The 27945-nt window shown below is 39.7% G+C and overlaps 1 protein-coding gene and 1 pseudogene across 10 annotated transcripts in view; both read left to right on the top strand.

Annotated features, from left to right (window-relative positions):
- Positions 1-27945, top strand: part of LOC101703754 (protocadherin alpha-C2) — a 209736-nt gene that overhangs the window by 47021 nt on the left and 134770 nt on the right. The window contains exon 1 of one of the 10 annotated variants that reach the window (XM_087180652.1): positions 107-5767. The exons of 7 other annotated variants lie outside the window; for them this stretch is intronic. In XM_087180652.1, the coding sequence (XP_087036778.1) occupies positions 3383-5767 (2385 nt within the window). In that variant the 5' untranslated portion in view covers positions 107-3382. Of the gene's footprint in view, positions 1-106; positions 5768-8951; positions 13099-13123; positions 20909-27945 lie in introns of those variants that run through there. 2 more of the 10 variants (XM_087180654.1, XM_087180653.1) reach the window with 2 other exon arrangements.
- Positions 21851-25513, top strand: LOC147826693 (protocadherin alpha-12 pseudogene; annotated as a pseudogene).

Below are 27945 nucleotides of genomic sequence, written 5' to 3'. Positions count from 1 at the left end.
AGAAAATGTTGATTGACAGTCATTTCTCCATTTAGAAATTTTGTTGTAATCCATCTATTTTCTGGTATTAGAGAAAAATTTCCTGACAGATACTTTCTTTTTCTAAAAAAGTAAATTATTTTATTGAAAATTTCTGTTTAGTGGTAAATTTCTGCAATATAAAGATTTGATCCTTTGAATTTTCTCTAAATCCATAATCTGGGACCTAAAAAAATCACCTAGACTAAGTTAGATGAAGATTTCCTTTTCTTTCAGCAGTATAGGGCACAGGAATCTGGATATGAGATTGTGAACCTTGAAAGTCACCACAAGTTACTTTACTTGTACTTATGTTTTTTGTTATGTGAATTATGTGTCTCTTTCTCTTTTAGATTTTAATTTTATATTGTGTCAGTTATTTTACTAGACATTATTCAAATCTCAGTGGAGCAAAATCAGAGTGGTATTGAGTATAGAGCCACAATAATTATGAAAATGAAAATAAAATTCATTTCAAATAAATATTTTAGAATATTCCCCTAAACACATGTTAGGATACACTACAATTTTTTCCATTTTATTTCTTTTGAAATTTGAGTTGTCTCTGAGGTCCTGTTATGAAACTTATGTATATCAAAATAATTTATTTTGAATTCAGACTCATAGTTTCTACTATGAAAGCTGTTTTTGCAGTTTTTCCAGGTTCTATGTGCCATTGAATTTGCACCCAGGTCCTAGATATGTGATATGGATAGTGGGGTTCCAAAATGTCATTTATCCTCCCCAAAACTCCTATCTTTTAGAACTATTGTATTTTGAGCTCTTACTATGCCTTCCATAATTATAAAATTTATTCCTGATTATTCATTGCTATTTTGATATAATTGATAATTTAGATAATTTTATCCTCTCCCTGGTTTGGAATGTCATCATTTGCAAATTTCTGAAGAGGTGTGAACACTTTAATAACCCATTTGTCTTTTGGGACCATCAGAAAGCATGTAGTCACTGGTATTGGGCATGTTGGGACTGAAAAAGGATTAGAAGTTCAAAAGAGAGATGTGAGAGTTCAGTGGCCCCAGCAACAGACTCTTTATGCTTCTGTAAGTAACATTCCTCAATTCAAGCCAGAATCACGATAGAAATAGTGAGGTTCCTCTTACACCAGTTCTTTTCAAATTGTAATTAGTACCTGGAGCAAATTCAGTTGCTTCCCAATCTCAGGTATTTTTCAGAGGGCACTGTAAATACCTACACAAGACCACAGACACAAACTGAATCTATCCTAGGCAAATTGAAGTCAGTTGTCAGCCTACTTTTAGTCCTAAGAAACTAACTGCTTTAGAAACAATTGAAGTCTTCATTGACCATTCTGGTTCAAAACTCAAGAATTTTCAAAATGGGTGATATGGGCAAATCTGCAGTTTAATGAGCACCACTTATGATTTTTATACAACTTAAGTTTAGCTCCATATCACTATTCAGCACTGGACAAAGCAGCTTCCTTTTATTTAAAAAGATGTAATTTAACTAGCTGCTATTTTATACAATACTGAGGATCCATATCAGAACACATATATTATTATTTGGTGGGAAGTGCACATTAACCAGAATGGAATTTAGTTTATACCATTACCTTGTATTGAGATGATTAATTAATTGTAAGCTTACTTATGGATTTAGATATTAGTAGCCCAAACTGAACATTGGTATTGTGGATGGGTAGAAAACACACTACATTTTAGTTTATGACTTATAAGAAAGTAATCCCTAAGGTCAGAATTTGAATGGATTTTGATACTGGACTCATTTTGAAATAGAGAAGTGTAAAAACAGAATTTAGCAGGGCACATAAAATCATGGATTAAGAAAGCCTCATCCCAGCTGGGGATTTAGCTCAGTGGTTCTGCTGCCTGCCTTGCAAGCACAAGGACCAGAGTTCGATCCTGGGTACAAAAAAAAAAGAAAGCCTCATTCCTGGCAGCTTTTCTATTGGTAACTGTTGTTGCTCTATTGTTCCTCTTTTAATAAGTGCCAAATAAATTAAGAATTATTGACATATTTTAAAATTTTTATAATCATATCATTAAATCTATCTCATATAGGATCAAAGGTTCTATTATTAAGTTTTTCCTCTTTTTTTTGAAAAGCAGAACACTAAAGATTTCAAACCAGAATAGGTATACTAGTGGAGAATTTTGGTTCCTGAATATTTGACTCTAAGAACTTTGAAAGGATAAAATGTTTTCACTGTAGGCAGTGATTAAAATATTTATTTACACTGAAAAAAACTATTAGATAAATTCCAGGACTTTGTCTTTTGGGTATTTGCAAAGCCTAACTATAACAAGGAAGAAAGTGGTTGTCTTTGAAAGCAGAATTTATAAACTTGTGAATTACTTTATTAAGAATCATAATTAAGATTCTTTTTTCTTATGTAAAATATCAAAAAGGACATATCTGTTTGATCAATAAAGGCATTTTCCTATTTTGTCAGAAACAAAACCCACCCCATTAGCTGTGAAGTAGCAATGTAGAGTTATTGTGGCATGATAATGTCCTATAGGAAATTTTTGCTGAGGTCCCGAATTTGGTTTTGAGCACCATGAATGCAAATGTGACTGAATTTGAGCCCTGAGAATAATTCCTGTTTTTGAAGTACTCATTCTCCTTAAGGTACTGTCCCAGGCACTTAATACACTTAATATACGTACCATATTTCACACAACCACCATTACTATTATGTTACAAAAGTGGAAACTGAAACATGAGGAGGTTAAATGGTTGGGAAATGAAACTCACATATATAGTTAGCTGGAAGATAAATCTAAATGCAGAAACACCTGATACTGAAGTCAGTAATTCACATATATTCTTGCGTTGTCTGGAAGTTTAAGTATCATAGCTTGACGAGACCTAAACCTGATATCCAATAAAATACTAGTACACTCAGTAAAGTACAAATTTCAAAGGTATTTTGAAGTTTAATAATAATTATGTGGTTGGGGGAAGGAATTACTTCTCTGAGGTTCTACGTTATAGAAAACATTGCATCTGGGACCAACAGTCATTATTACTATATACAAAAGAGATATAATTATGAGGTTTTGAAAGTCCACAGAGGTAAAAATACATAAAAATCGAACTAAAAAATATGAAGGAAAGACGTTACTCATGTAATTGTATTTACACATTAAGCCACCGGATGTCGCTGTCGTCCACAAAATATAGCTTTTTAGATCTAAGGCGCACTACATTGTTTCTCAAGGACTAGGAAATGGCAATGTTCTGAGGTCTCTCTCTAACATTTCGATGAAGAATGGAAGAAATCGAACAAGGAATATCACAGCCTGTGTGCGTTTCAGTCGGACTATTCATCGACTTGTAAAACGAGAAAGCTAAGATGTTGGTCTCCAGATACCGCGATCCGGGATCCCAGCGTCTGCTGCTCTCCTTTCTGCTCCTCGCAGCCTGGGAGGCCGGGAGCGGCCAGCTCCACTACTCGGTCCCCGAGGAGGCCAAACACGGCACCTTCGTGGGGCGCATCGCGCAGGACCTGGGGCTGGAGCTGGCGGAGTTGGTGCCGCGCCTGTTCCGCGTGGCGTCCAAGGAGCGCGGGGATCTTCTGGAGGTAAATCTGCAGAATGGCATTTTGTTTGTGAATTCTCGGATCGACCGGGAGGAGCTGTGCGGGAGGAGCGCAGAGTGCAGCATCCACCTGGAGGTGATCGTGGACAGACCGCTGCAGGTTTTCCACGTGGAGGTGGACGTTAAAGATATTAATGACAACCCTCCGAGGTTCTCCATAACAGAACAAAAGATAGCAATATCGGAATCTAGACTGCTTGACTCTCGATTTCCTCTAGAAGGCGCGTCTGATGCGGATGCTGGAGAGAACGCAATGCTTACTTACAAACTCAGTTCAAATGATTTCTTCATTCTTGATGTTATAAACAAAAAAGACAAAGGCAAATTCCCAGTGCTTGTTCTAAGAAAATTGCTAGATCGTGAAGAAAATCCCCAGCTTAATTTATTACTTACTGCAACTGATGGAGGCAAACCCGAATATACTGGTTCTATTTCTCTGCTGATACTTGTATTGGATGCCAATGATAACGCCCCTGTATTTGACAAATCAATTTATGAGGTGAAGATGTATGAAAATCAAGAGAACCAAACGTTGGTAATATGGCTAAATGCTTCTGATGCGGATGAAGGAATAAACAAGGAAATGGTGTATTCATTTAGCTCTTTGGTTCCTCCCATTGTAAGGAGGAAATTTCTAATAAATGAAAGGACAGGAAAAATTCAATTAAATGATGCTGTTGACTTTGAAGATAGTAGCACTTATGAAATTCATGTAGATGTTACAGACAAAGGATATCCACCTATGGTTGGTCACTGCACTGTCCTGGTGGAAATTCTGGATGAAAATGACAATTCACCAGAGATAGTTGTTACTTCTTTGTCTTTCCCAGTGACAGAGGATGCTCAAGTGGGCACTGTCATTGCCCTGATCAGCGTGTCCGATAGTGATTCAGGTGTCAATGGGCACGTGACCTGCTCTCTGCCCCCCCATGTTCCCTTCAAGCTGGTTTCCACCTTCAAGAATTACTATTCACTGGTGCTAGACAGCGGTCTCGATCGCGAGAGCACTTCTGACTATGAGGTGGTGGTGACAGCCAGGGACGGGGGTTCGCCTTCGCTGTGGTCCACAGCCACTGTGTCCATGGAGGTGGCCGACGTGAATGACAACACGCCGGTGTTCGCGCAGCCCGAGTACACGGTGTTCGTGAAGGAGAACAACCTGCCGGGCTCCCACATCTTCACGGTGTGCGCGCGCGACGCGGACGCGCAAGAGAACGCGCTGGTGTCCTACTCGCTGGTGGAGCGGCGGGTGGGCGAGCGCGCGCTGTCGAGCTACGTGTCAGTGCACGCGGAGAGCGGCAAGGTGTTCGCGCTGCAGCCGCTGGACCGCGAGGAGCTGGAGCTGCTGCAGTTCCAGGTGAGCGCGCGGGACTCTGGTGTGCCTGCCCTGGGTAGCAACGTGACTCTGCAGGTGTTTGTGCTGGATGAGAATGACAATGCGCCCGTGCTGCTCGGGCTTCCCACAGGCGGGATTGTGAGCGAGCTGTTGTCGCGTTCAGTGGGCACTGGCCACGTAGTGACCAAAGTGCGCGCAGTGGACCCGGACTCTGGCTATAACGCGTGGTTGTCTTACGAGATACAGCCTTCTCCGGGTAGTACGAGCAGCTCGTTCCGCGTCGGGTTGTACACAGGCGAGATCAGCACGACGCGCGCCCTGGATGAGGCAGATGCACCACGCCAGCGCCTGTTGGTGCTGGTGAAGGACCATGGGGAGCCTGCACTAACAGCTACTGCCACCGTGCTAGTGTCACTGGTGGAGAATTCCTTGGACCCAGTGGGCTCCTCGCGTGCTTTTGGGGGCCCAGCAAGTCCAGAGGCGGCCGTGGTGGACGTCAATGTGTACCTCATCGTAGCCATCTGCGCGGTGTCCAGCCTGTTGGTGCTCACGCTGCTGTTGTACACGGCGCTGCGCTGCTCGGCGGTGCCCACGGAGGGCACGTGCGGACCTGGGAAGCCCGCGCTGGTGTGCTCGAGCGCGGTGGGGAGCTGGTCCTACTCTCAGCAGAGAGGGCAGAGGGTGTGCTCTGGGGAGGGCCCGCCCAAGACGGACCTCATGGCCTTCAGCCCCAGTCTTACGCCCTGTCCAGTGGCAGATGCGGGAGCGGAAGATCAGTGTATGGAAGGCGGCCAATCTGGAAAGGTGGGTTATTACATTTTTATTTTCAAATTTTGTTGTCAATTCATTTTTTCAGACGTATGTCCTAGAATATTTTCTTTTTTTGTCTTCATATTCTTACGCTCTTATATTTCTAGTAATGTTTTTGTAGTAGTTTATTCCAGAAGGTAATTATATATTTTTCTGTTCTACCTGTGTTTTGACCTTGCTTGATATAAATTTTAATGCAACTATTTATTTAGGATTCATTAATATTTTCCAATTTAAATGTTATATTTAGGGTGTAATTGTAATGCTTTATTTTCATATCTATTCTTTCTGTTTCTTTTCTGTTACAAATATGTATAAGATCAATTCTGTAATTCATTTTTTCCTTTTCATATTATCTTTTGAGTTGATCCAATCGTATTAATGAACACACTGCTCTAGTAGATACCTCTTTTAGTGAAAAAGTGTTTGTTTTTGTTCCTAAGTATAGAATCTATGTAGTTCACCAAATGGTATATTAGATCTTCAGCAGTCACTGATTATACTCATTCTTCAGCAGGGAATGAGTTAGCCTGGAAGGTCAAGGGTAAAAATAATTCCTGATTATTTGAATTGAGTGAAATATTTGAGCTTCAATTTTTTTCATTTTTATTTTAGAATTATTGGAATTTGTATCAGTGTGTATAATTCACTTTTCTTAGAGAAGAAAATTTGTTTCAAAGTTATTTATAGAATTTTATCCATAGTTTTATTATTGTCTCATCAACATTAGGCATTGTTTGTGATATTCAACTATTAGCTCTTCTAAGTTTTTTTTTTTTTTATACTGAGGATTGAACTTGGGTCCTTGCGCTTATGCAGCAGGCGGTGAAACCACTGAGCTAAATCCCTGGCTCTAATTTTTTTTGAGACAATGTTTCATTATGTAGTTCAGGCTGTCCTTTACCTCACTATATGCCCGAAGCTGGCTTTGAACTCACTGCGATCCTCCTGTCAAGTCCTGGGATTACATGCCTGTGCCACAATGCCTGGCTGGGTCCTCTACATTGAGGAAAGTGTCTTGATTATGATTGAGAATGGGAAATATTTGAAAATCTCTTCAAAAACCTCACCTTTTTTTGTAGTACTGGGGATTGAGCCCTGATCCCCTTGTATCCCTACCGTAAGCACTCTATAAAAGTGATTTTAATCATAAGGAAATTTAAAATGTTTTCTTTAGTTTAAATTGTATTAGAAGTGTGAAGAGAAAATTTATTTGGCTTTTTAATGTTTGATTTAATATATGCTGACTTTGATTTAATAGTTTCTGAGTCATCTTAAACAGGGCTGCATTGGCTTATGTATACTAAGAAACGTAAGCCAATTAAATTGCATGGTGGTAAAACTACCCTACCAATTATGCTTTTCAGAAATTAGTTGTTACCTGACACCCATTGTTTTATTTTTATTTTATTTTATTAATTCCAAGTAGTTACCAAATACCAATGCAACTTCTTTGTTATCTTCACTCTGGTTCTTAGGGCAGTTGTTTTTTCTTTTCCCCTTCCCTTTCTGTATGAGGATGAATGGTTATTTAATATGTGCTTCATAAATAGCTTCCAACAAAAGTTGAAGTTTTTATTCAAATTTAGAAATATCAAAAAAAAGATAATTGTGACAGGAATTTAAGCATATCATTTCCTTCATTATTACTGGTCTCCCACCTCTTAGACATTATAGATGATAAACTAATGCAGAAGTAAGCTATTATATCAGGTGTGTTTATAAAATAAATAAATTACCCTCAATATTTGGAAAAAATACTGATCATCTTCTTTTACATTTTTATTTTATTTTACTGGTGTTTGGGATTGAACTCAGGGCTTCCTGGATGCTTTCTATGCTCTGTCACTGAGCTACAGCCCCAACTCTGCTCCTGAATATCTCTCATCATGCTCAACTATCTCGTTTCCCTTAAGAGCTCATATCAATTTAAAAAGTCTTAGTTCTAGGGCTGGTGATTTAGCTCAGTGGTTCTGCCGCCTGCCTCACAAGTGCAAGGTCCTGAGTTTGATCCCCAGTACCAAAAAAAAAGTCTTAGTTCATGTCTCAAGAAATACTAATATATATATCCATATAATTTCAAGTCATACAGTATAAATGTTAAGAGGCATTTTAACCTTCCAGGTGAAGACACGCTGGCTTGGCCCCTTAACTCTAAAAGATAATACTCACCACACACACACACACACACACACACACACACACACACACACACCTCTCACGTAGTATAGTTGTGGATATCTTTCCTTTATGTTGCTAATTTTTTCTAACAGGTGTGTGTGTGTGTGTGTGTGTGTGTGTGTGTGTGTACTGAATTCAGTATTTTCAGGTCTATGACTATTATTTTTTCATTCATATTTGTTTCATGTTACTAAAATTTTTTTACAAGGCAGTTTCTTATTAAACTCAAAACAATAATGTCTTTACAATGTACAGCCAAAGTAGATACAGCTAAAAGCTTAAAGTCAACATATGCCTCACACTTTTCTTGTTCCTGAAAGTACATATTATGATCTCCCCTTATCAAACTCAAACTTGTGTCTTTTGATTACTTTGGACTTGAGTGTTTTCTGAGCTTCTGTAGTTATAAATCCCCAAACCTGTCAATATCTATCATTCTTGGCTTCTCTTTGACTTGTATATCCAATTGCTTCTTACATCTATCTTCTTTACTAGCTCTTTATAAAGTCAGTGTGTCACTTCTGCAGAATAGTCTTATCCAAAAGTATTACTAAATCTGAGCTATCAATGGAATGTTAAATTTTGTTTTAACCAATTTAATCTTGTTCATTTTACTTTGCCCTCTTTTTAAAAAATACATAAAATTTTATTTAAAAATACAAATATTCACAAAAATCTTACAATAAGTAGCACTTTACTGGAAGCATAATAATCCTAAAATCTATGAAAAGAGAGAGGCAGAAAGGAGTGGCATTGAAGGGAGACATCAGCAAATACAAGTTTTAATGATTTCAGACAAGTTTTCACTGATTTTAAAAGATATTTTTAAAAACTTTATAGAAGTTTTAAAAATTCTATTTAGAGGTATGAAACCAGAAAATCCCCCAAATCAAAATTGCTTTTTATATTCTTGCCAATAAAATAATTAATTTATTTCTTTTAAACTATAACATCTTACTCTTATAATCATGTTTATCATATGGTCTATTAGATGACATTAAAATGACTCTAATAATGAGCGTTCTTTAGATCTTGTTGTCATAGTACTTGTGACAGTATGCTTTGAGATGAATAACCAATGCATAGCTTTATTGGTATACTACGGTTAATAGCCAAATGAAAGGCTTGGGATTTGGAGACTATACAATTTATATTTTATATGTACTTAATTGATAATGCAATTCTTCAAACCAAAAGTGGAAAGAACTTTCTTTCAGTATGGAGTCATTACCAAAGAAATTGCATCATTTCAATCAGCCAACATAAGGCAGTTTTCAATTTTCAAATTATCTTATTTTTTAGTCAACTCTATGTGCTGAATATTTTCTTGCTCTTTTCTGTAGCTATTGTGTTGGTCTAGAGTTTATTTATCCCATAATAGAAATAATTACAAGTAATTAGAAGTATAAATCTTTGACATAGACCTATAATCATTAAGTTGCTATTTTAAAAAGTGTTCAAATGAAGACTGAAGCTCACTTTTACATAATACCTAAGATACTCTTGTGTCCCCATTCACAACTGTTAACTTTAGTGGAGGAATTTGGGATTTTTAAAATGGCTTCCATTTTACTGGAAGGATTTAGATGTTAGACAATTGGTTCCTTACAATCTTGAGAATGATCCAAACATTTTTCTTCTTTAAGGCAACACTGATAGATTAGTGTGAATTGATAAAATATCATGCAAATTTCAATGTGTTTTTTTTTTAGTATTTGAGATAAAATGGAAAAACAAAATTGAGTGAATGAACCTTTATTTTCCAGCCTTTTCAACCCAATTCTGGAGTGAAATGCATATGAACTTACAGATGTAATTTTGCTTACCAATCACAATTTTTGGATGAAAAGGATTATCTTTGGCAAATAAGCAATGAATATAGTGCACAACAAAACATCAGTGTCATGCAGGATAGAAACAAAACATTCACCCTGAGCAGATACAGTGATTGACAAAAGTTTTAAAAGGTGACAAATTCTTACAGATATACTTAGAATTTCCAGAAGTCAGTGCTGGGTGAATTAATTAACATCAGAGCAAATAGATTGTTGAGTAAACTAGTTAAGAGGCTTACCAGCATTGATTTGAAATCCTGTTTTGTTGAGGTGGTAATTTAGAAAATTGATACCTTGCATCATCCTCTGCATAATCGGGGCAAAAATTTAGGATAATTTAACACAGTTAAAAGGAATAAGAAAGAAAAAGTAGAATATAATAGGAATAAACTTTATAGGTGGCTATAACAAAATGCCCGGTTTCTTAAAAATCTAACAAATAAGCATAACTAATATCCTACAAACGTGGTCTTTTTCATATACATATACATGATAATATAGGCAGTGTAATAGTTCTTTCTCTGAGATTTCTACATACAAAATAAAACTCTTCTTGGAATTCTAAATGTAAGACAAAACCACTTTTAAGAAGCTACTGGTAACGCACGAAATGAGAGACTTAAAGATCCGCAAAGAAAAATATGAACAAATGTGAAAGAATTGAGAAAGAAGGTAAGTGAAGTAGTACGAACTCAAATGCACTTACATTTTGAGCCACAGGATGTCGCCATTCTCCAAGCAGAGCTTTTTTTTTTAACAAGAAAATCAGATTATCCGCAGATCCGAAAGAAGCTCCGCTGTTTCCGTGCGTTAAAGACTATAAACATCCATATTCTCTAGATTGTTTGGAACTTCAGAGCAAGAAATCAAAACACAGGTCTGCAAAGGACTACATCTTTTTGGCCATTGAATGTTTACTATCCAAAGACGGACACGATGTTCGCTGCCAAATCAGGTGACCAGACAGCTAGGCGACATCTGCTGCTCTCTTTTCTGCTCCTCGCAGCCTGGGAGGCCGGGAGCGGCCAGCTCCACTACTCGGTCCCCGAGGAAGCCAAGCATGGCACCTTCGTGGGCCGCATCGCGCAGGACCTGGGGCTGGAGCTGGCGGAGCTGGTGCCGCGCCTGTTCCGGGTGGCGTCCAAGGAGCGCAGGGACCTTCTGGAGGTAAATCTGCAGAATGGCATTTTGTTTGTGAATTCTCGGATCGACCGGGAGGAGCTGTGCGGGAGGAGCGCAGAGTGCAGCATCCACCTGGAGGTGATCGTGGACAGACCGCTGCAGGTTTTCCACGTGGAGGTGGAGGTGAAGGACATTAATGACAACCCGCCTGTGTTCCCAGCGACACAAAAGAATTTGCTTGTTTCTGAAACCAGAGCGCTTGACTCTCGGTTTTCGCTAGAGGGCGCCTGGGATGCAGACGTTGGGGCTAACTCCGTTCTGACTTACAGACTGAGCCCCAATGAGTATTTCTCGCTGGAAGTACCAACCAAGGAGGAGCACGTAAAACCTCTGGAATTGGTGTTAAAAAAGCCTCTAGACAGGGAACTTGCTTCAGAGCTTCTCTTGGTGCTCAAAGCGACGGATGGAGGAAAACCTGAGCTGTCAGGCACAGTGGAGTTAGTAATCACAGTGCTTGATGTAAACGACAACGCCCCAGTGTTCGACAGAGCAATCTATCCTGTAAAATTATTGGAAAATGCAAGAAATGGTACACTGGTGATTAGACCTAATGCCTCGGATTTGGATGAGGGTTCAAATAGCTATATTCTTTATTCCTTCACAAATGATGTCTCCCCTAAGATAGAAGCCATGTTTTACATAGATTCAGCCAGTGGAGAAATAAGAGTAAATGGAAAAATAGATTTTGAAGAAACGACATCATGGAAGATTCAAGTGGAGGCAGTTGACAAAGGCAATCCTCCAATGTTTGGGCACTGCACCGTCTTGATAGACGTCTTAGACATCAACGATAATGCTCCAGAGTTAGTAGTGACATCATTATCGCTCCCTGTTCAAGAGGATGCTCCAGTGGGCAGCGTCATCGCCCTGATCAGCGTGTCCGACCGCGACTCTGGTGTCAACGGACAGGTGACCTGCTCCCTTGTGCCTGATGTGCCCTTCAAGCTCCTGTCCACCTTCAAGAATTATTATTCGCTAGTGCTGGACAGCACTCTCGATCGCGAGAGCACTTCTCACTATGAGGTGGTGGTGACAGCCAGGGACAGGGGTTCGCCCTCGCTGTGGGCCACCGCCACCGTGTCCGTGGAGGTGGCCGACGTGAACGACAACGCGCCCGTGTTCGCGCAGCCCGAGTACACCGTGTTCGTGAAGGAGAACAACCCGCCGGGCTCCCACATCTTCACGGTGTGCGCGCGCGACACGGACGCGCAGGAGAACGCGCTGGTGTCCTACTCGCTGGTGGAGCGGCGGGTGGGCGAGCGCGCGCTGTCGAGCTACGTGTCAGTGCACGCGGAGAGCGGCAAGGTGTTCGCGCTGCAGCCGCTGGACCGCGAGGAGCTGGAGCTGCTGCAGTTCCAGGTGAGCGCGCGGGACTCTGGTGTGCCTGCCCTGGGCAGCAACGTGACTCTGCAGGTGTTCGTGCTGGATGAGAATGACAACGCGCCCGTGCTGCTCGGGCCTCCCACAGGAGGGATTGTGAGCGAGCTGTTGTCGCGTTCAGTGGGCGTAGGCCACGTGGTGGCGAAGGTGCGTGCAGTGGACGCGGACTCTGGTTACAACGCGTGGCTGTCTTTTGAGCTGCAGGATTCTGCAAGTGGCGTGCGCAGCCCGTTCCGCGTGGGGCTGTACACTGGCGAGATCAGCACGACGCGTGCTTTGGAAGAGACTGACGCTCCGCGCCAGCGCCTGTTGGTGCTGGTGAAGGACCACGGAGAGCCTGCGCTGACGGCCACCGCTACTGTGCTGGTTTCTCTGGTGGAGAGCGCGCAGGCACCTCAGGCTTCCTTGAGGTCAATGGCTGCTGAGATACCAGAGGTAATGCTGGTAGATGTGAACGTGTACCTGATCATTGCCATCTGCGCGGTGTCCAGCCTGTTGGTGCTCACGCTGCTGTTGTACACGGCGCTGCGCTGCTCGGCGGTGCCCACGGAGGGCACGTGCGGACCTGGGAAGCCCGCGCTGGTGTGCTCGAGCGCGGTGGGGAGCTGGTCCTACTCTCAGCAGAGAGGGCAGAGGGTGTGCTCTGGGGAGGGCCCGCCCAAGACGGACCTCATGGCCTTCAGCCCTGGTGTTCCTCCTGATTTGGGTTCTGGAGATGATGAAGTCCAACAGGAGATTTTTGAGACTGTAAGTATTGTAATCTTGGGGCATATTCCATGCCTATTATTGCCACTCCCCTGGTTGTTCATCCATTTTTAATTTTAATTTCATTGTTTTGTTTTTGTCCTTATCTTGATACAGTATATTTAAAGCTCGTTGACAGTGTAGTCATCTTTACACTTTTTATTGCAGTCACTCAGGATATTCTTTAGTTGCTAAATACAATAGCAATCATAATAATGTAATAGCATGACTAAAGTTTCATCTACATTAAGAAAGTTATTTCTTCCAGGTTGAAAGATCATAACGGGAAATGCAGAAAGTGAACAGGGTTCAAATCTCAATTTTGCGACAGGTTTATTGTTCCTATTCTTATTCTGATTGACGACTTTCACTCCTTATTATGTTTATGCATTTAAAATTATCACAATATTTAATTTTATAATTTAAAGTTAAGTGTCTTGCAATTATTCCCTTTGTATCATATATATATTATCTGTCACTAGTCAAGATGAGCCTAGTTGAGTCAGCTTTATTTTATATATTTTTATTTCTTTATAATTAGTTGGATACTTTTTTTGAGATGATGGTTGAAGTAGAGTTTTAGCTTTTCCCTTGGAGAGAATTTTACTTTTTTCCATTAATTCTCTATTTTCAAGCTCATTTTCTTCATAGTCTTCAAGTGCTCAGACAGGTGATTTAAAAAAATTTCCTAACATGATGTCAATTCTACTTTATTGTCCATTGCCCTCCTTGCTGTTCTCTTCCAGTTTAATTTATTAAGCTCTTCTACTTGTTAAGAAGATTTATTTGAGTATGGATCATATCCATTTTCCTTCCATTCTTAATACCTGTCATGAGACTGTATGGAAATGTTTTAGTGTAGGAATATTCATACTTATTTGTGCTTTGAATTTAAGGATGTCTTCCCATGTCTGTTGCTGGGTGATACCACAGTATTGCCCATGTTTACCAACCTTCACAATCTTCAAAATGACATTATTTTAAATAACTTAAACATGACAATCATGAAATATCAATTAAGGGATTTCCATTTGACTATTATGGTGTTGATCACACTTCAAGTGTATACACATTTGATATAAAATATTTTTGTCTCAATACTATATTCATCTGAATTTTTAAGAAAAATCTCAGAGAATTTGTATTTAGCTGTAAGGATGTATATCAAATAATGTGGAAATTAATTTTGTCCTATTGGGACATAATTACAAATGCCCTTAAATTCCACTATGTGAGGAAATACATTATGTATAATGTATTTACCTGTGAGTGGAGAAACATGTGATAAGTAGGGTAAGTCAATAGAAATACTGATGTGTTAGTGAGTGTTTTCTATCTTGAAAGACAAATTTTGGCAGAATGATTTCCATGAAAGTGAAGGTTAGGAAAACTTTCAGAAAAGGGATAACCGTGCTGTTGCCTGCTTTGCAAGCACAAGGTCCCGAGTTCAATACCCGGTACCAAAAAAAAAAAAAAAGGATAACCATGCCCTATACTGTCATTTATGGTCTGAGCATCTCTTCATCTGTAACCATAGAACAAGAGAAAATATTGGTTATTGTATAATAAACCACCATATTATGAACTGTTCCTCTTTGGTAGGCATGGCATGAAGGGTACATGATTATTAGTTTATTTAATCTATAAAATAATTTACAAAATGCTATACATATAACTGTACAAAATTTAAGTATATTATAAGAGAAGTTGATAGATATCTTTCTCTTTCTTGTCCAGTGCCATTCAATTCATACATGATAGAGATGATATTCAAAGTATATCTTTCAGAATACTGATCCATTTTTAAGAAATTCATTGTAGTGTAGAACTTTCTTCAGTAAGTCTTTTCTCTGTTCAAGCATAGTTTTGGCTATGAAAATCAAGTGCAAGGTATGGACAGTTGAAAGCTTTCTGTTTTGCTTAAAAATTCATGATTATATTAATCATTAATTTGGAGTAATACCATAATTAAGATGGGCATTAAGACCTTTATGTTGAATGATTTTCTTTACTTAAGAGAGATCATGATCATCATTACTTGTTTTAATCAATGCCACTTTGAGGTAGGCATTACATTTTCAATCAGTGAATTAAAGTTGCCTTATTACAGATGAGTTGTCTGGAAGTGATAAAAGTAAGAATTGTTTAACACATGAGAAAAATCACAATTCTAGTTTTTAATATTTTTGCAGAACTCCAAAGTCAAATGCCACATACAAAAATGGCCTTGTTCTTTCTCCACTGTGAATAAGGATGATGTTTTTGACAAGTATAAGTGATAATAATGATTTCAGGGATCCTAAACATGGTCACAGAATTCAAGAAATGTTTGCAACACTGCACAATTTATAATAGCCTTAAAGGTAGTCCATGAAAATCTTTAGATGTATGTAGGTCTTTTTGTATTCAGTCTTTGTTCTTATTGTTGTTTTAGAGGCTTATACCAATTGCACAAATGATTTGGGGCCAAATAGTCTGAATAAGTTATGATGGAGCAGGGTCAGCACATTGAGGAAATCCTATAATTTTGTTCATAAAGTGGGATGGATAGTGAACTTCTAGTTTGAATTTTAAGAATTTCTTTGAGATTGTGAGAATGGTTTTGATATTTATTTCTGTGTTGTTATGTTTTGAGAAATAATAGTATTAGACTTAGGTGGAATATTGGATGATGTGGACTAATAGACTATAAAACTGTACTCCACTGTATTGACTAGCAGGACACACAGGTAGACCTTAAGGCTAAGTAGCTTAAATTAGTGAAGGTCAGGCAGAAAGTTTCTTACTCTTCAATTGATTCTTTTAATTGATTTAAAAAAAATCAACATCAACAATGATATTTTTATGACTTTTTGGCATTAGTTTACACCCAGATATTAAGCCCATCCCCAAAAATGAGTTTAGAGGGAGCATAATCTCTTCTTTGAGGTGACTGAGATGAGTGATACCTAAAATACCACAGCCAAAATGCAAAAGATGGGTCATTGATTCACACATCATATTAAACTTTTTGTGACTTGGTGTTCACCCAGTATCACTTTATATATTTACAAAATACTGTATCATTGGAAATCAACACCTGGTTTTAATTAAAACATGTGATATCATCTCTACCCAGTAAAATTTCTCATATTAATTTCTCCACCTTGGAAGACTGCACTTTGTATGAAACATCTCATTCTGCAATTCCATAATAAGAGGTTAGAGGTCTGTTGCTTCCTTTTATTAAAAATAAATTTGACATGTTTTAAATATTATGTTAAATCTATTATTATCTGGTCTAATGTTATATTTAGATTGAAGGTCCACATGATTGATTATTTTACAGATAATCAATAGGATTCAATGTCATAAAAATTCATGTGTCTGCTTTAACTTTTTAACAGAAATTTGCATTACTTTAATAAGAATTCTAGTGTTATGACAGTGTTGGAAAAAGTGTAAAGGTGAGAAAAAGCAAGATAAAATCTCAAATTAGCATAGACTACATGGATAGGTATAAAGTAAAGATCAAGAAAAATATTAAGAGAGAGATATGGTGGTAATTTTTTCATATGCCACTGCAATATTTACAGATTGGAGATGACTGAGGTAGGAACATTGCTTGAGCCCAGAAACTGGAGGACAGCCTGGGCAACACAGTGAGCCCTTGTCTCTTGAAAGAAAAAACCTGTATATAACAAAATATTTGAGCTAGATTGACATGTATTCTGAATCACTTTCTACTTTATACTTATATTGCATCCATTTTTCCTCCTGAATCTTATGTGGATATGAAAAAAAAGTAGCTAAAAGATCACTTCAGACAATGAAAATGCACATCAACAATCCCCATTTTCCACTTAGTATTCTGTAAAATGCCACTTCCTAACACTAAGGTTATCTGCCATTCAGCTGAATTGTTTATTTTCTATGTTTTTTTCCTATGTTTTAAGCACATTGTGAGGCACACACAGAAGATATAATTAACAGTTACCCCCTTGTTTTGGACAGTGTTATGATCACAATCCCTCCAAAACCATTTTCATGAATATATTGATTGGATTAAGAAAACTAGTGTTTTTGATTTGCAAATATCAAAATGATACAGAGTTTGTGGTTGGTTTTATTTCACTGAGTGACATTAAGATTCATCCCACAGTTGAAAAGACTACTGTTACATCATTGACTCCATTACGTAAAAGTGTCATTTTTGATATCTCATAATATTAGCAAGGCAACTTGTGTGAGAAATCATGCATGTCAAATACAAAATTTATCTAGATCAATAGACTTTTTCTTTGTGAATTCTGTTTTAAACCACCAACTTTGGAAATATATTAGTTGTTTTCCTAATTATGTTCTTATTTATGTTCTGCAATGGCTATAAAATCACTCTAACAAGAAGATGGTGTAAATAATGATAAAGAAATAGAACTGAAGAAAATAGACATGGTATAGTTTACAATAATGTATTACAATATGGCTAGAAGAGAGGATTTTGAATATTTCTCCACAAAGAAATGATGAATGTTTGAGGTGAGGGAAATACTAATTACCATGATTTGATCATAACTCAATGTATGCATACATTGAAATATTGAATCATGTTCCATAAATCTGTACAAGTATTACATATCAATTAAAAATTTTTAAAGTATGAGAAGGAAAATCCACATATATAAGAGCATAGTATGTGGAATATAAAGACTGAAGGGCTGTTATTAAACTTCAAATTTAAAATTTTTCTTTGAAGGATGGGGGTGTAGCTCAGTGAGTACAGTGCTCACCTAGCATGGGCAAGACCCTGGGCTCTGCAAATAACCCTGTATTCAGCACTGCAAAAATAGTTTTTTATTTGAGTTTCCTAGCAGCCCAAGTAACAAAGGAGACTGCAAACAAAACAATTCAAGCTTATAATATTTTTATATGAAGAACAAATGTCATTAGAAAATGTTTAACTCTAGTTTTTCATAAGGCTAACGAAATGAACTTTTTTCCCGCTGAGTATTTAGGTAAGTAAAAACAATTTTATAACTGTAAATAAAAAATAGAAACAAATTTAAATTTGATGTGTCAAGATATAAAATGTCATTTCCACATATATTTGGTTTTAATATGACTTAGATTATGAATGTTCCATAAATAAGCACTCTGAAAACATTTAGGGAAAAAGTAACATAAAACGTGAAATTGTATGGTGGGTGGATGTAGCGCACAGTACTCACAATTTCAGGCACAAGGTGTCGCTCTTTACTTAAAGGAACGAGTTCATCCATAGGTTGGTCTGAACAGTCAGGCACGCCTCATACAAAACGCCTCCATCATATCGGATGCTACTGTTAAAGGATCCTTCGAAACTTCTCAAAATTCAGCGAGATTACAACTTGAGTGCAAGTATCTGGTTTGGTAAGTACAGAGAATCTCATACTGGAAGCCAATTTCGTATGCAATGTTCGGCTTTCAGAGAAGAGGAGTGAACACTCTGAGACTACTGCTCTCCTTTCTGCTCCTCGCAGCCTGGGAGGCCGGGAGCGGCCAGCTCCACTACTCGGTCCCCGAGGAAGCCAAGCATGGCACCTTCGTGGGCCGCATCGCGCAGGACCTGGGGCTGGAGCTGGCGGAGCTGGTGCCGCGCCTGTTCCGGGTGGCGTCCAAGGAGCGCAGGGACCTTCTGGAGGTAAATCTGCAGAATGGCATTTTGTTTGTGAATTCTCGGATCGACCGGGAGGAGCTGTGCGGGAGGAGCGCAGAGTGCAGCATCCACCTGGAGGTGATCGTGGACAGACCGCTGCAGGTTTTCCACGTGGAGGTGGAGGTGAAGGACATTAATGATAACTCGCCTGTGTTCTCTCTCAAAGAACAAAGGCTGCTGATTTCTGAATCTAAGCAACCAGATTCGCGTTTTCCGCTAGAGGGCGCTTTCGATGCGGATATAGAAGAGAATGCTGTATTGACCTACAGACTAAGTCAAAACGAGTATTTTTCTCTAGAATCGCCAGTAAGTAGTAGGCCGACTAAAAGACTGTCACTTATATTAAAGAAACCTCTAGACAGAGAAAAAAACGCAGAACATAAAATGATATTGACGGCCTCAGATGGAGGGAAACCAGAACGCACTGGCACCGTTCAGCTGTTTGTCCAAGTCTTGGATGTTAATGACAACGATCCAGAGTTTGATCAATTAGAATACAAAGTAAGACTGGTGGAAAACGCCGCTAAAGAAATTCTTGTGATAAAGTTAAATGCCACAGATCGAGATGAAGGCTTAAATGGGGAGGTAACATACTCCTTGAAGTCAATTAAGCCCAGTGGAAGACCCTTCTTTACACTAGATGGAAATAACGGAGAAGTGAGGGTCAATGGAACTTTAGATTATGAAGAAAATAAGTTTTATGAAATTGAAGTGCAGGCCACAGATAAGGGAACTCCCCCGATGGCAGGTCACTGTATAGTCTGGGTAGAAATCTTAGACATCAACGATAACTCACCACAAGTGACTGTAACTTCCTTGTCCCTCCCAGTACTTGAGGATGCTCAAACAAGCACTGTCATTGCATTGATTAGTGTATCCGACCTCGACTCTGGCGTCAATGGGCAAGTCACCTGCTCATTGACGTCTGACGTTCCTTTCAAGATCGTGTCCACCTTCAAAAACTATTATTCACTGGTGCTGGACAGCAATCTGGACCGAGAGAGTGTTTCGAACTATGAAGTGGTAGTGACTGCAAAAGACGGGGGTTCGCCCTCTCTGTGGGCCACAGCCACCGTGTCCGTGGAGGTGGCCGACGTGAACGACAACGCGCCTGTGTTCGCGCAGCCCGAGTACACGGTGTTCGTGAAGGAGAACAACCCGCCGGGCTCCCACATCTTCACGGTGTGTGCACGTGACGCGGACGCTCAGGAGAACGCGCTGGTGTCCTACTCGCTGGTGGAGCGGCGGGTGGGCGAGCGCGCGCTGTCGAGCTACGTGTCAGTGCACGCGGAGAGCGGCAAGGTGTTTGCGCTGCAGCCGCTGGACCGCGAGGAGCTGGAGCTGCTGCAGTTCCAGGTGAGCGCGCGGGACTCTGGTGTGCCTGCCCTGGGCAGCAACGTGACTCTGCAGGTGTTCGTGCTGGATGAGAATGACAATGCGCCCCTGCTGCTCGGGCCTCCCACAGGAGGGATTGTGAGCGAGCTGTTGTCGCGTTCAGTGGGCGTAGGCCACGTGGTGGCGAAGGTGCGTGCAGTGGACGCGGACTCTGGTTACAACGCGTGGCTGTCTTTTGAGCTGCAGGATTCTGCAAGTGGCGTGCGCAGCCCATTCCGTGTGGGGCTGTACACTGGCGAGATCAGCACAACGCGTGCTCTGGAAGAGACTGACGCTCCGCGCCAGCGCCTGCTAGTGCTGGTGAAGGACCACGGAGAGCCTTCTCTGACAGCCACTGTCACCTTTCTGGTGTCATTGGTGGAGAGCGGTCAGACTCCAAAGGCCTCGTTGCGGGCGTTAGCAGGGGACTCAGGCCCGGAAGTGACGCTAGTGGACGTCAATGTGTACCTGATCATCGCCATCTGCGTGGTGTCCAGCCTGTTGGTGCTCACGCTGCTGCTGTACACGGTGCTGCGCTGCTCGGCGGTGCCCACGGAGGGCATGTGCGGGCCTGGAAAGCCCGAGCTGGTGTGCTCGAGCGCGGTGGGGAGCTGGTGCTACTCTCAGTGGAGAGGGCAGAGGGTGTGCTCTGGGGAGGGCCCGCCCAAGACAGACCTCATGGCCTTCAGCCCCAGTTTACCTCCTGGCCTGGATAGAGAAGATGAGAGGGAAAAGCAGGAGCCAGGATCAAATCACCCTGGGCAGGTGAGTTTTCTACAGATTCCACCCGTTTTGGAAGTCTATGTGAAATTATTTATAGCAAGATTTTTTTTTTAGTGTGTGTGTGTGTGTATGTGTGTGTCTTTGTGCAGCACTACTGGGGATTTATCCCAGGGCCTTCCCACTGAGCTACACCCTAAGCTCCTTAAAAGAAAAATTTTTTTGAGAAAGGGTCTCACTGAATGGATAACTTGTAAAAATTCTGTATTTTAACTATTTTGAATAACAATGTCAGTAAAATGCAAAATGATACCCCTATCCAGTCTTTAATCATATGCATACTTAGGTTTGTTTAACTGATCAATAATCATTGTAATGTGTGATTGGAAAATGTTAAAAGAAATTAGTTATGGGAATGACTCTTGTTGTTACTCAAGTAGAAGTAATCATTAATTTTCATTGAGCTACCTTTACTAGATGGTGAGAATCTTTTATTTGTCCTAAAGTCTTATAGCAATGTACTTGTGCAGAACAAAAGCTATTAAAACAATGTGAATTTGAAGCCATTTAAGAGCAGGGGTGATGTATACTATGCTTGATATTATTTCCATGATAACTACAGTAACTTCTATCATACCTTATTTCAAAGATTATTTAATGGTAAACTTTGAAGCAGAAAATATTTTTAAAGTATAAAATAAGAACTGCCTTGGTGTTTATATATTTTAGCTAAATAAGCATGCATAAATGTTGCGCAAAAAATCCAAAAGTCAAACAGAATTTAGAGTGACCCAAGAAGAGGCTAATCCAAAAAGAACCTTGGGGTCTTTTTTTATTTATTTACATGATCAGTCACATGACATCCCTATCCACTGAAAAGGTGAAAAAGGAAAATTTTTGTCTCCAGACCCAGATTACAGCTATTCACAAAATAGGATCACCTTCATATTTACCAGAGTGTTGTATAAAACCTACTGAATATATACTCACAGAGGGGAGACTGCTCATAAAGGACCACTTGCCAGCGTTCCTTTAAAGCTGACAGTTCCACCTCAGAGGCCCTCATTATCTGCATTGGTGTTTATCTGGGAAGGAGGACTGGGATACAGGCTGCTCTGGCTTCTCCTCACAGCCGGGGAAGCAGGGAGCAGCCAGATCCACTACTCGGTCCCCGAGGAGGCCAAACACGGCACCTTCGTGGGTCGCATCGCGCAGGACCTGGGGCTGGAGCTGGCGGAGCTGGTGCCGCGCCTGTTCCGGGTGGCGTCCAAGGAGCGCAGGGACCTTCTGGGGGTAAATCTGCAGAATGGCATTTTGTTTGTGAATTCTCGGATCGACCGGGAGGAGCTGTGCGGGAGGAGCGCAGAGTGCAGCATCCACCTGGAGGTGATCGTGGACAGACCGCTTCGGGTTTTCCACGTGGAGGTGGAGGTGATGGACCTTAATGACAACCCGCCTGTGTAGGGACAAACAACAGAAAGCGCTTATTTCTGAATCTGAGCCGCTGTACACTTACTGTCCTCTAGAGGGCGCTTCTGATGCAGAAATAGGCATAAACTCTTCTGAGCTATGTGTTAAGACTAAAGGAGAATTTTGCGCTCAAAATAACAACAAAAAGATAACACATTGTCTGTTTTAATTCTTCGAAAGTCATCGGATACACAGGAATCATCAGAACTTAATTTATTGCTGATGATCATCTATGGCGCCAAAACGGAGCCAACAGGATCTGCTCAGATTCAAATAACCATTCTAGATGTAAATGACAACACACCGGAGTGTCATAAAACTGTTTGTAAAATAATTTGTTTGAAAATGTCTCAAATGGCACGACAATAATTCAACTAAATGCTTCTGGGTTAAACGGAGGCCTGAATAAAGAAATTTCCTATGGAATCAGAAGAATTTTGCCTGTCATTAAGAAGTGCATATTTTCAATTAATCCAGACACAAGTGAAATTAGAATTTATGCGGAACTGGATTTTGGAGAGAATAATGCTTATGAAATTAAGGTTAACGTCACTGATAAAGCGAATCTTTCCATGGTTGGTCAAGGTATGGTCCTGTTGGAAATTCTGGACATAAACGATAACATCCCTGAGGCAGTGGTCACTTTGCTGTGACTTTTTGTGCTGGAGGACGCTCATCGTCAGTGTACTGACCAGTGTATCTGACAGCGACTCTGGTGTCACTGGACAGGTGACCTGCTTCTTGACACCGCAAGTTCCCATTAAGCTAGTGTCCACCTTCAAGAATCACTATGTGCTGGTGCTGGACAGTGCCCTGGACCTGGAGAGCGTATCAAACTAGGAGGTGGTGGAGACAGCTCGGGATGGGGGTTCACTTCCGCTGTGGGCCACGGCCACCGGGTCCGTGGAGGTGGCCGACGTGAGCAACAATGCGCCGGTGTTCGTGCAGCAGCTGCGGGACCACAAGGACCACAAGCTGCTGCAGTGTCAGGTGAGCGCACGGGACTCTGGTGTGCTTGCCCTGGGCAGCAATATGACTCTGCGGGTGTTCGTGCTCTATGAGAATGACAACGTGCCCGGAGGTGCTGCTACCTCTGGCAGTCGGAATAAACGATGAGGTGTTCAAATAAGTGCCAGTGTCAGTGGGCCCCGGCTAGGTGGAGATGAAAGTTCGGGCGGTGGACCCTGACTCAGGCTGTAACACGTGGCTGTCTTATGAGCTCTTGCCGGGGGCTTCCATTGTGGGCAGCACGTTCCGCGTGGGGGTGTACATGGACAAGATCTGCAAGATGCATGCCGTGGACAAAGTGGATGTGCCACACCAGCGCCTACTGGTGCTTGAGAGGGACCATGGGGAGCCGGCACTGATGGCTACAGCCACCCTGTTGATGTCTCTGTTGGAGAGTAGTCAGGTGGCTAATGCTTTATATCTCTAGCCTCCGTGAGTGCCATGGAGGGGGAAGATGACACTATTGGATGTGGACGTGTACTTAATCATTGCTATTGGTGTGTCCAGCATGTTGGTGCTCATGCTGTTGCTGTACACAATTCTTCCGTGGTCTGGGGCCACACCAAGGAAGGGAGGGGGCCAGTGAAGTGCATGCTGGTGTGCTTGAGTGCAGTGGAGAGCTAGCAACAGAGGCATCAGAAGATGTGCTCTGGGGAGGGCCCGCCTCATGGCCTTCAGACCCAGTCTTTTGCAAACCTGAGAGGATTGCTTCAATTCTTCTAGTGAAGTAATTGATATTATTTAAGGGTATTTGTTTCACTTAGTAACTTGCTTTTAGGTTATAATCATGTCCTCTTATTCATTTTCTTTGTAATATTCATAATGGTATCCTTTATAACATCTCTTCTCTTTGTTTAGTCATTTTGAATTTTATGTATTACCCAACACTGAGTTAGGTAGACATAATGGAGACATGGGTCACAATTTAAAATTCTCTTTTTCTTGTTATCTATGAATGATTGGCCTTGAAAAATAGTATGTTACTTCAAAAACAATTTAGATGTTTGTTAACTCTTAAATTAAAAAATTTGATCATAGTTTCAGGATTACAGGCAAATTAAAAGGATAGTTAAAAAAGTATCTAGATACCTTTAACTAGATTCATTGTTTCTCATGGGCTGGGGCTATTAAAAGAGCCTCCTTGGTTATCATTTTAATTTTAGTACAATCTAGATATTATAACAATATTATGTTTCAAGTATTGTAACAACAATAAAATGACATGTTTTTTTATTCTAAGATGAGTAATTTGCCATTTTTCATGTGAAATATCTTTCTTCTTTCAAGTGGGATTGACCACCTTTCTATACATAGATAAAATACAATAAAATCATTTATCAATTTAGAATATTTAATGTCACCTAAATCAAGATGAATATTGCAATTCATATTATCATTCAAAGTTTATTATAATTTATTTTGCTGTTTGTTTCTTTCTTGTTGGCATATACATAACAACCATCCTATAATTAATGGAGTTTTGTTTTTGCAAAACTGGAGATTGAACTAGAGACTTATCCATGCTGTGCAAGGGCTCTATCACTGAGCCACATGCCCAGTCCTACTAGCATTTTGATTCAATAAAATGTAAGAATATTTTCTTTCATGGGGCTCGGTGCATGGTGCTAGGGATTGAAACCAGGGCCTCTGGCATGGTAAGCAAATGCTCCACCACTGAGCCCAAGAATACTAATTGATCCCCATTGCCAGGCACTGTTCTAATTATCTCTTTCATTTAACAAATGAGCCATATTGTAAAGGTACAATAATTATTATCCCTAACTTATGGACAAGAAGCCAGAAACTTAAGCCACAGAGATAGTAAGAAGTGGCCTCAAACCTAGTTCTGGAGAATCTCAAACCATTATGGTATATTATTGCTCTATGCCTTTTATCAGGTAAATTTTGTAAGATACATTTTACATCTTATAACTTTCTTTTAAAAAATATTTGGAGACTTCTCTTTGACCAGAAAATAGAACCCTACATCCCTCTGCTTGTCATACGGGGCATTAAATTTTAGCCTTTTGTCTACTTGCTCACATATCTTTGGTTTTGGACCTGGACAATAAATAATTTTTGTATAAGTATATGCTATTGAAATGAATACCAGTACATCATAGAAGTGGAGTAAACTCAAGAGGCTAGGCAATGTTTTATCTAAGAGTAAATATAGATAACATTTCAATAGGAAAACATTACAGATGGAGACATGAGTATGAATAAATGAGCCAAGTTTTCTCTGGTGAATGTGCACTTTAAAGGTTATAGCAGAGGAGATTGTAAAGATAAGAAATCTAGGAAAAGAATCTTATAATTATTTAGGTATCAAGTGATGGCAACTTATATTATGGCAGTAGAAATGGGTTGCAATGTTCGCATACAAGAGGTATTAGCCAGAAGCAGCCAGATGATGTCTGACTCAAGGCAAACAACAAGAGAAAGATGAAAGTTGAAGATGACACTCATTTCTTTAGATTGCTTAACTGGAAGAAAAAGATTGCCTTAAGTAAGATGCAGAACAGAGTTGGAGAAGTAATTTGTTTGTGGAGGTTGCAAATTAATATTTAAGAAAATGTTACTTTTGAGGTTCTAGGAGATTACTATTGTGATTGGAAATTTATGCTTGTAACTCAAGAAATTACAGTATGGATTTTGGAGTAATTTCATTTCAGAAAAAATTTAAATCTGTGAAATGATAAAATCACCAAGAGAGATTTAAACATGAGAAATAACATGTCCAAAAAATTTTAGGTGAGTAGTTGTGTTAGTTCCTGGAACTGCTAGTACAAGTGACCCAAACTGGGTGGTATGAGACAACAAATATTTAATCTCTCCTGGTTTTGGAGGCTAGAAATCCACAATCAAGATATTACTAGGGTTCTACCCTTTCTTCAGGCTCTAGGGGAGAATCTGTTCTTTGTTCCTTTCAGTTTCTGGTGGTTTTTCATGTTCCTTGGCTTGTGGTTATACTTCTCCAATCTATGGCCACATAGCTTTATCTTCTCCATGCCTTCTCTGTGTGCTTATTTTTTAAGGGTACATGTGAATGCAGTTCGAATCCACTGGATAGTCCAGGTTAAACTCCTCTCAAACTATCTAATTTATTCATAATATTTGCCATATAAAATATCATTCAGAAGTTCTGAGTCTTATAATGTGGGTATATATTTTGAGGGACCACTGTTTAACCAACTGCAGTAAGTTTAAAATCATTGGAAGGACAGAGAGTGAGTAGCTTAAATAAATGGCAAAATGCATTGTAAGTAAATTTGTGCAAATTTAAGTAAATTTGAGAAGTTAGAAGTGAAAGGAAAGACAGTAAATAAACAGTTATATATACAGGTAAATATGTATTATATCTATGTAAAGAGGTATTTGAGATGTTATATAGAGATGTTAGAGATACTTGAGTGTCTTCATTGTTTGATGGAAAAAGAGACATACTAAAGAAAAGAAAGACCACAAAATAATGAAAATAAAGATGAAAGATATTATGGAGAGGAGAATGAAAAATAACTTTTCCCAGAGCATAGGTTTGACCTTAAATGTGGGGACAGTTTTCCTTTGAACTAATAGGGAATGAAAATTATAAAATATAAAGGAAAGCATTGATACAAGAAGTGAGCATTTGAGTTCATGTTTTATGACTTTTCCCTCTGTGGGAAAATCATCTGCAAGTCAGCTGGTGGAAATGAGGTGGAGAATTTGAGAAGAGAGGGAAGAGAATATGCAAGAATTTCTGTAGACAAGAAGGAGGAATTTATGAATTTAGTTGAGGGTGCAGTTTAGGTAACATGAAAGTAAACTTGTAGAGTATTCTCAACAAGGCCTCATGTTTAAGTAACTACATTATCAAGATTAATAGGAAGAATAGAGAAAATTAGGTTAGTTGTATGTTGGAGGTTAGTGAGTATATTACAGGAGTAAGATAAATGAGTGATTCTAGGATGTCTGGAAAGGCATGTTTTAAGTCATTGAATAGTGTAAGTGAAGTAGTAATTGCACAACATAGGGACTGATAGACAAGAAGCATTAAAAAGAATCAAGACTATTCACATTATAAGACTAAAATATGTCAGTAGAACTAGTAGAAGTAGTGGAGCAGGACAAAATGGTAAGAATGGACAAGAGAATAATTAATAAGTTACACAAATTTCAGAGGGGAGCAAAGGCACAAAAATGAACTCAACTGTCATTTCCAATAGAGTTGTGCACAGAATAGACACAATAGTATATTTTTATTGTTCATTTGACCTGGAACTTTGTGACTTGATAGTGATAGCAATAGATGAAAAAATTCCTTCTTCTTTTCCTTGCTAAAGATGTGTTAACATCTTTTTCTAGTTCTTGTTACATACTTGGAAGTCAGAATCAACTTAAATGATAAAAGATGTTCCCTAATGAAGATGAAATAAAATGGAGAGAGAAAAGACATTTAACCTATTGCTAACAGTTCAACTAGTAATAACTGCATAGAATTCTAGTGGTTGGCATGTTTTCTACAAAGAGAACTCTAAACTTTAAAGCTTTGCTCTGTCTGAACAGTCCCACAAGCTCACATGCAATTGACTGTATTCTTTACAAATACAAATAATTTATCC

Source organism: Heterocephalus glaber, unplaced genomic scaffold (genome assembly GCF_053883595.1).
Source record: "Heterocephalus glaber isolate CG9 unplaced genomic scaffold, H.glaber_assembly_v1.0 deba00001463, whole genome shotgun sequence".
In the NCBI taxonomy this organism is placed as follows: Eukaryota; Metazoa; Chordata; class Mammalia; order Rodentia; family Bathyergidae; genus Heterocephalus; species Heterocephalus glaber.
This window is presented reverse-complemented; position numbering and strand designations above follow the sequence as displayed.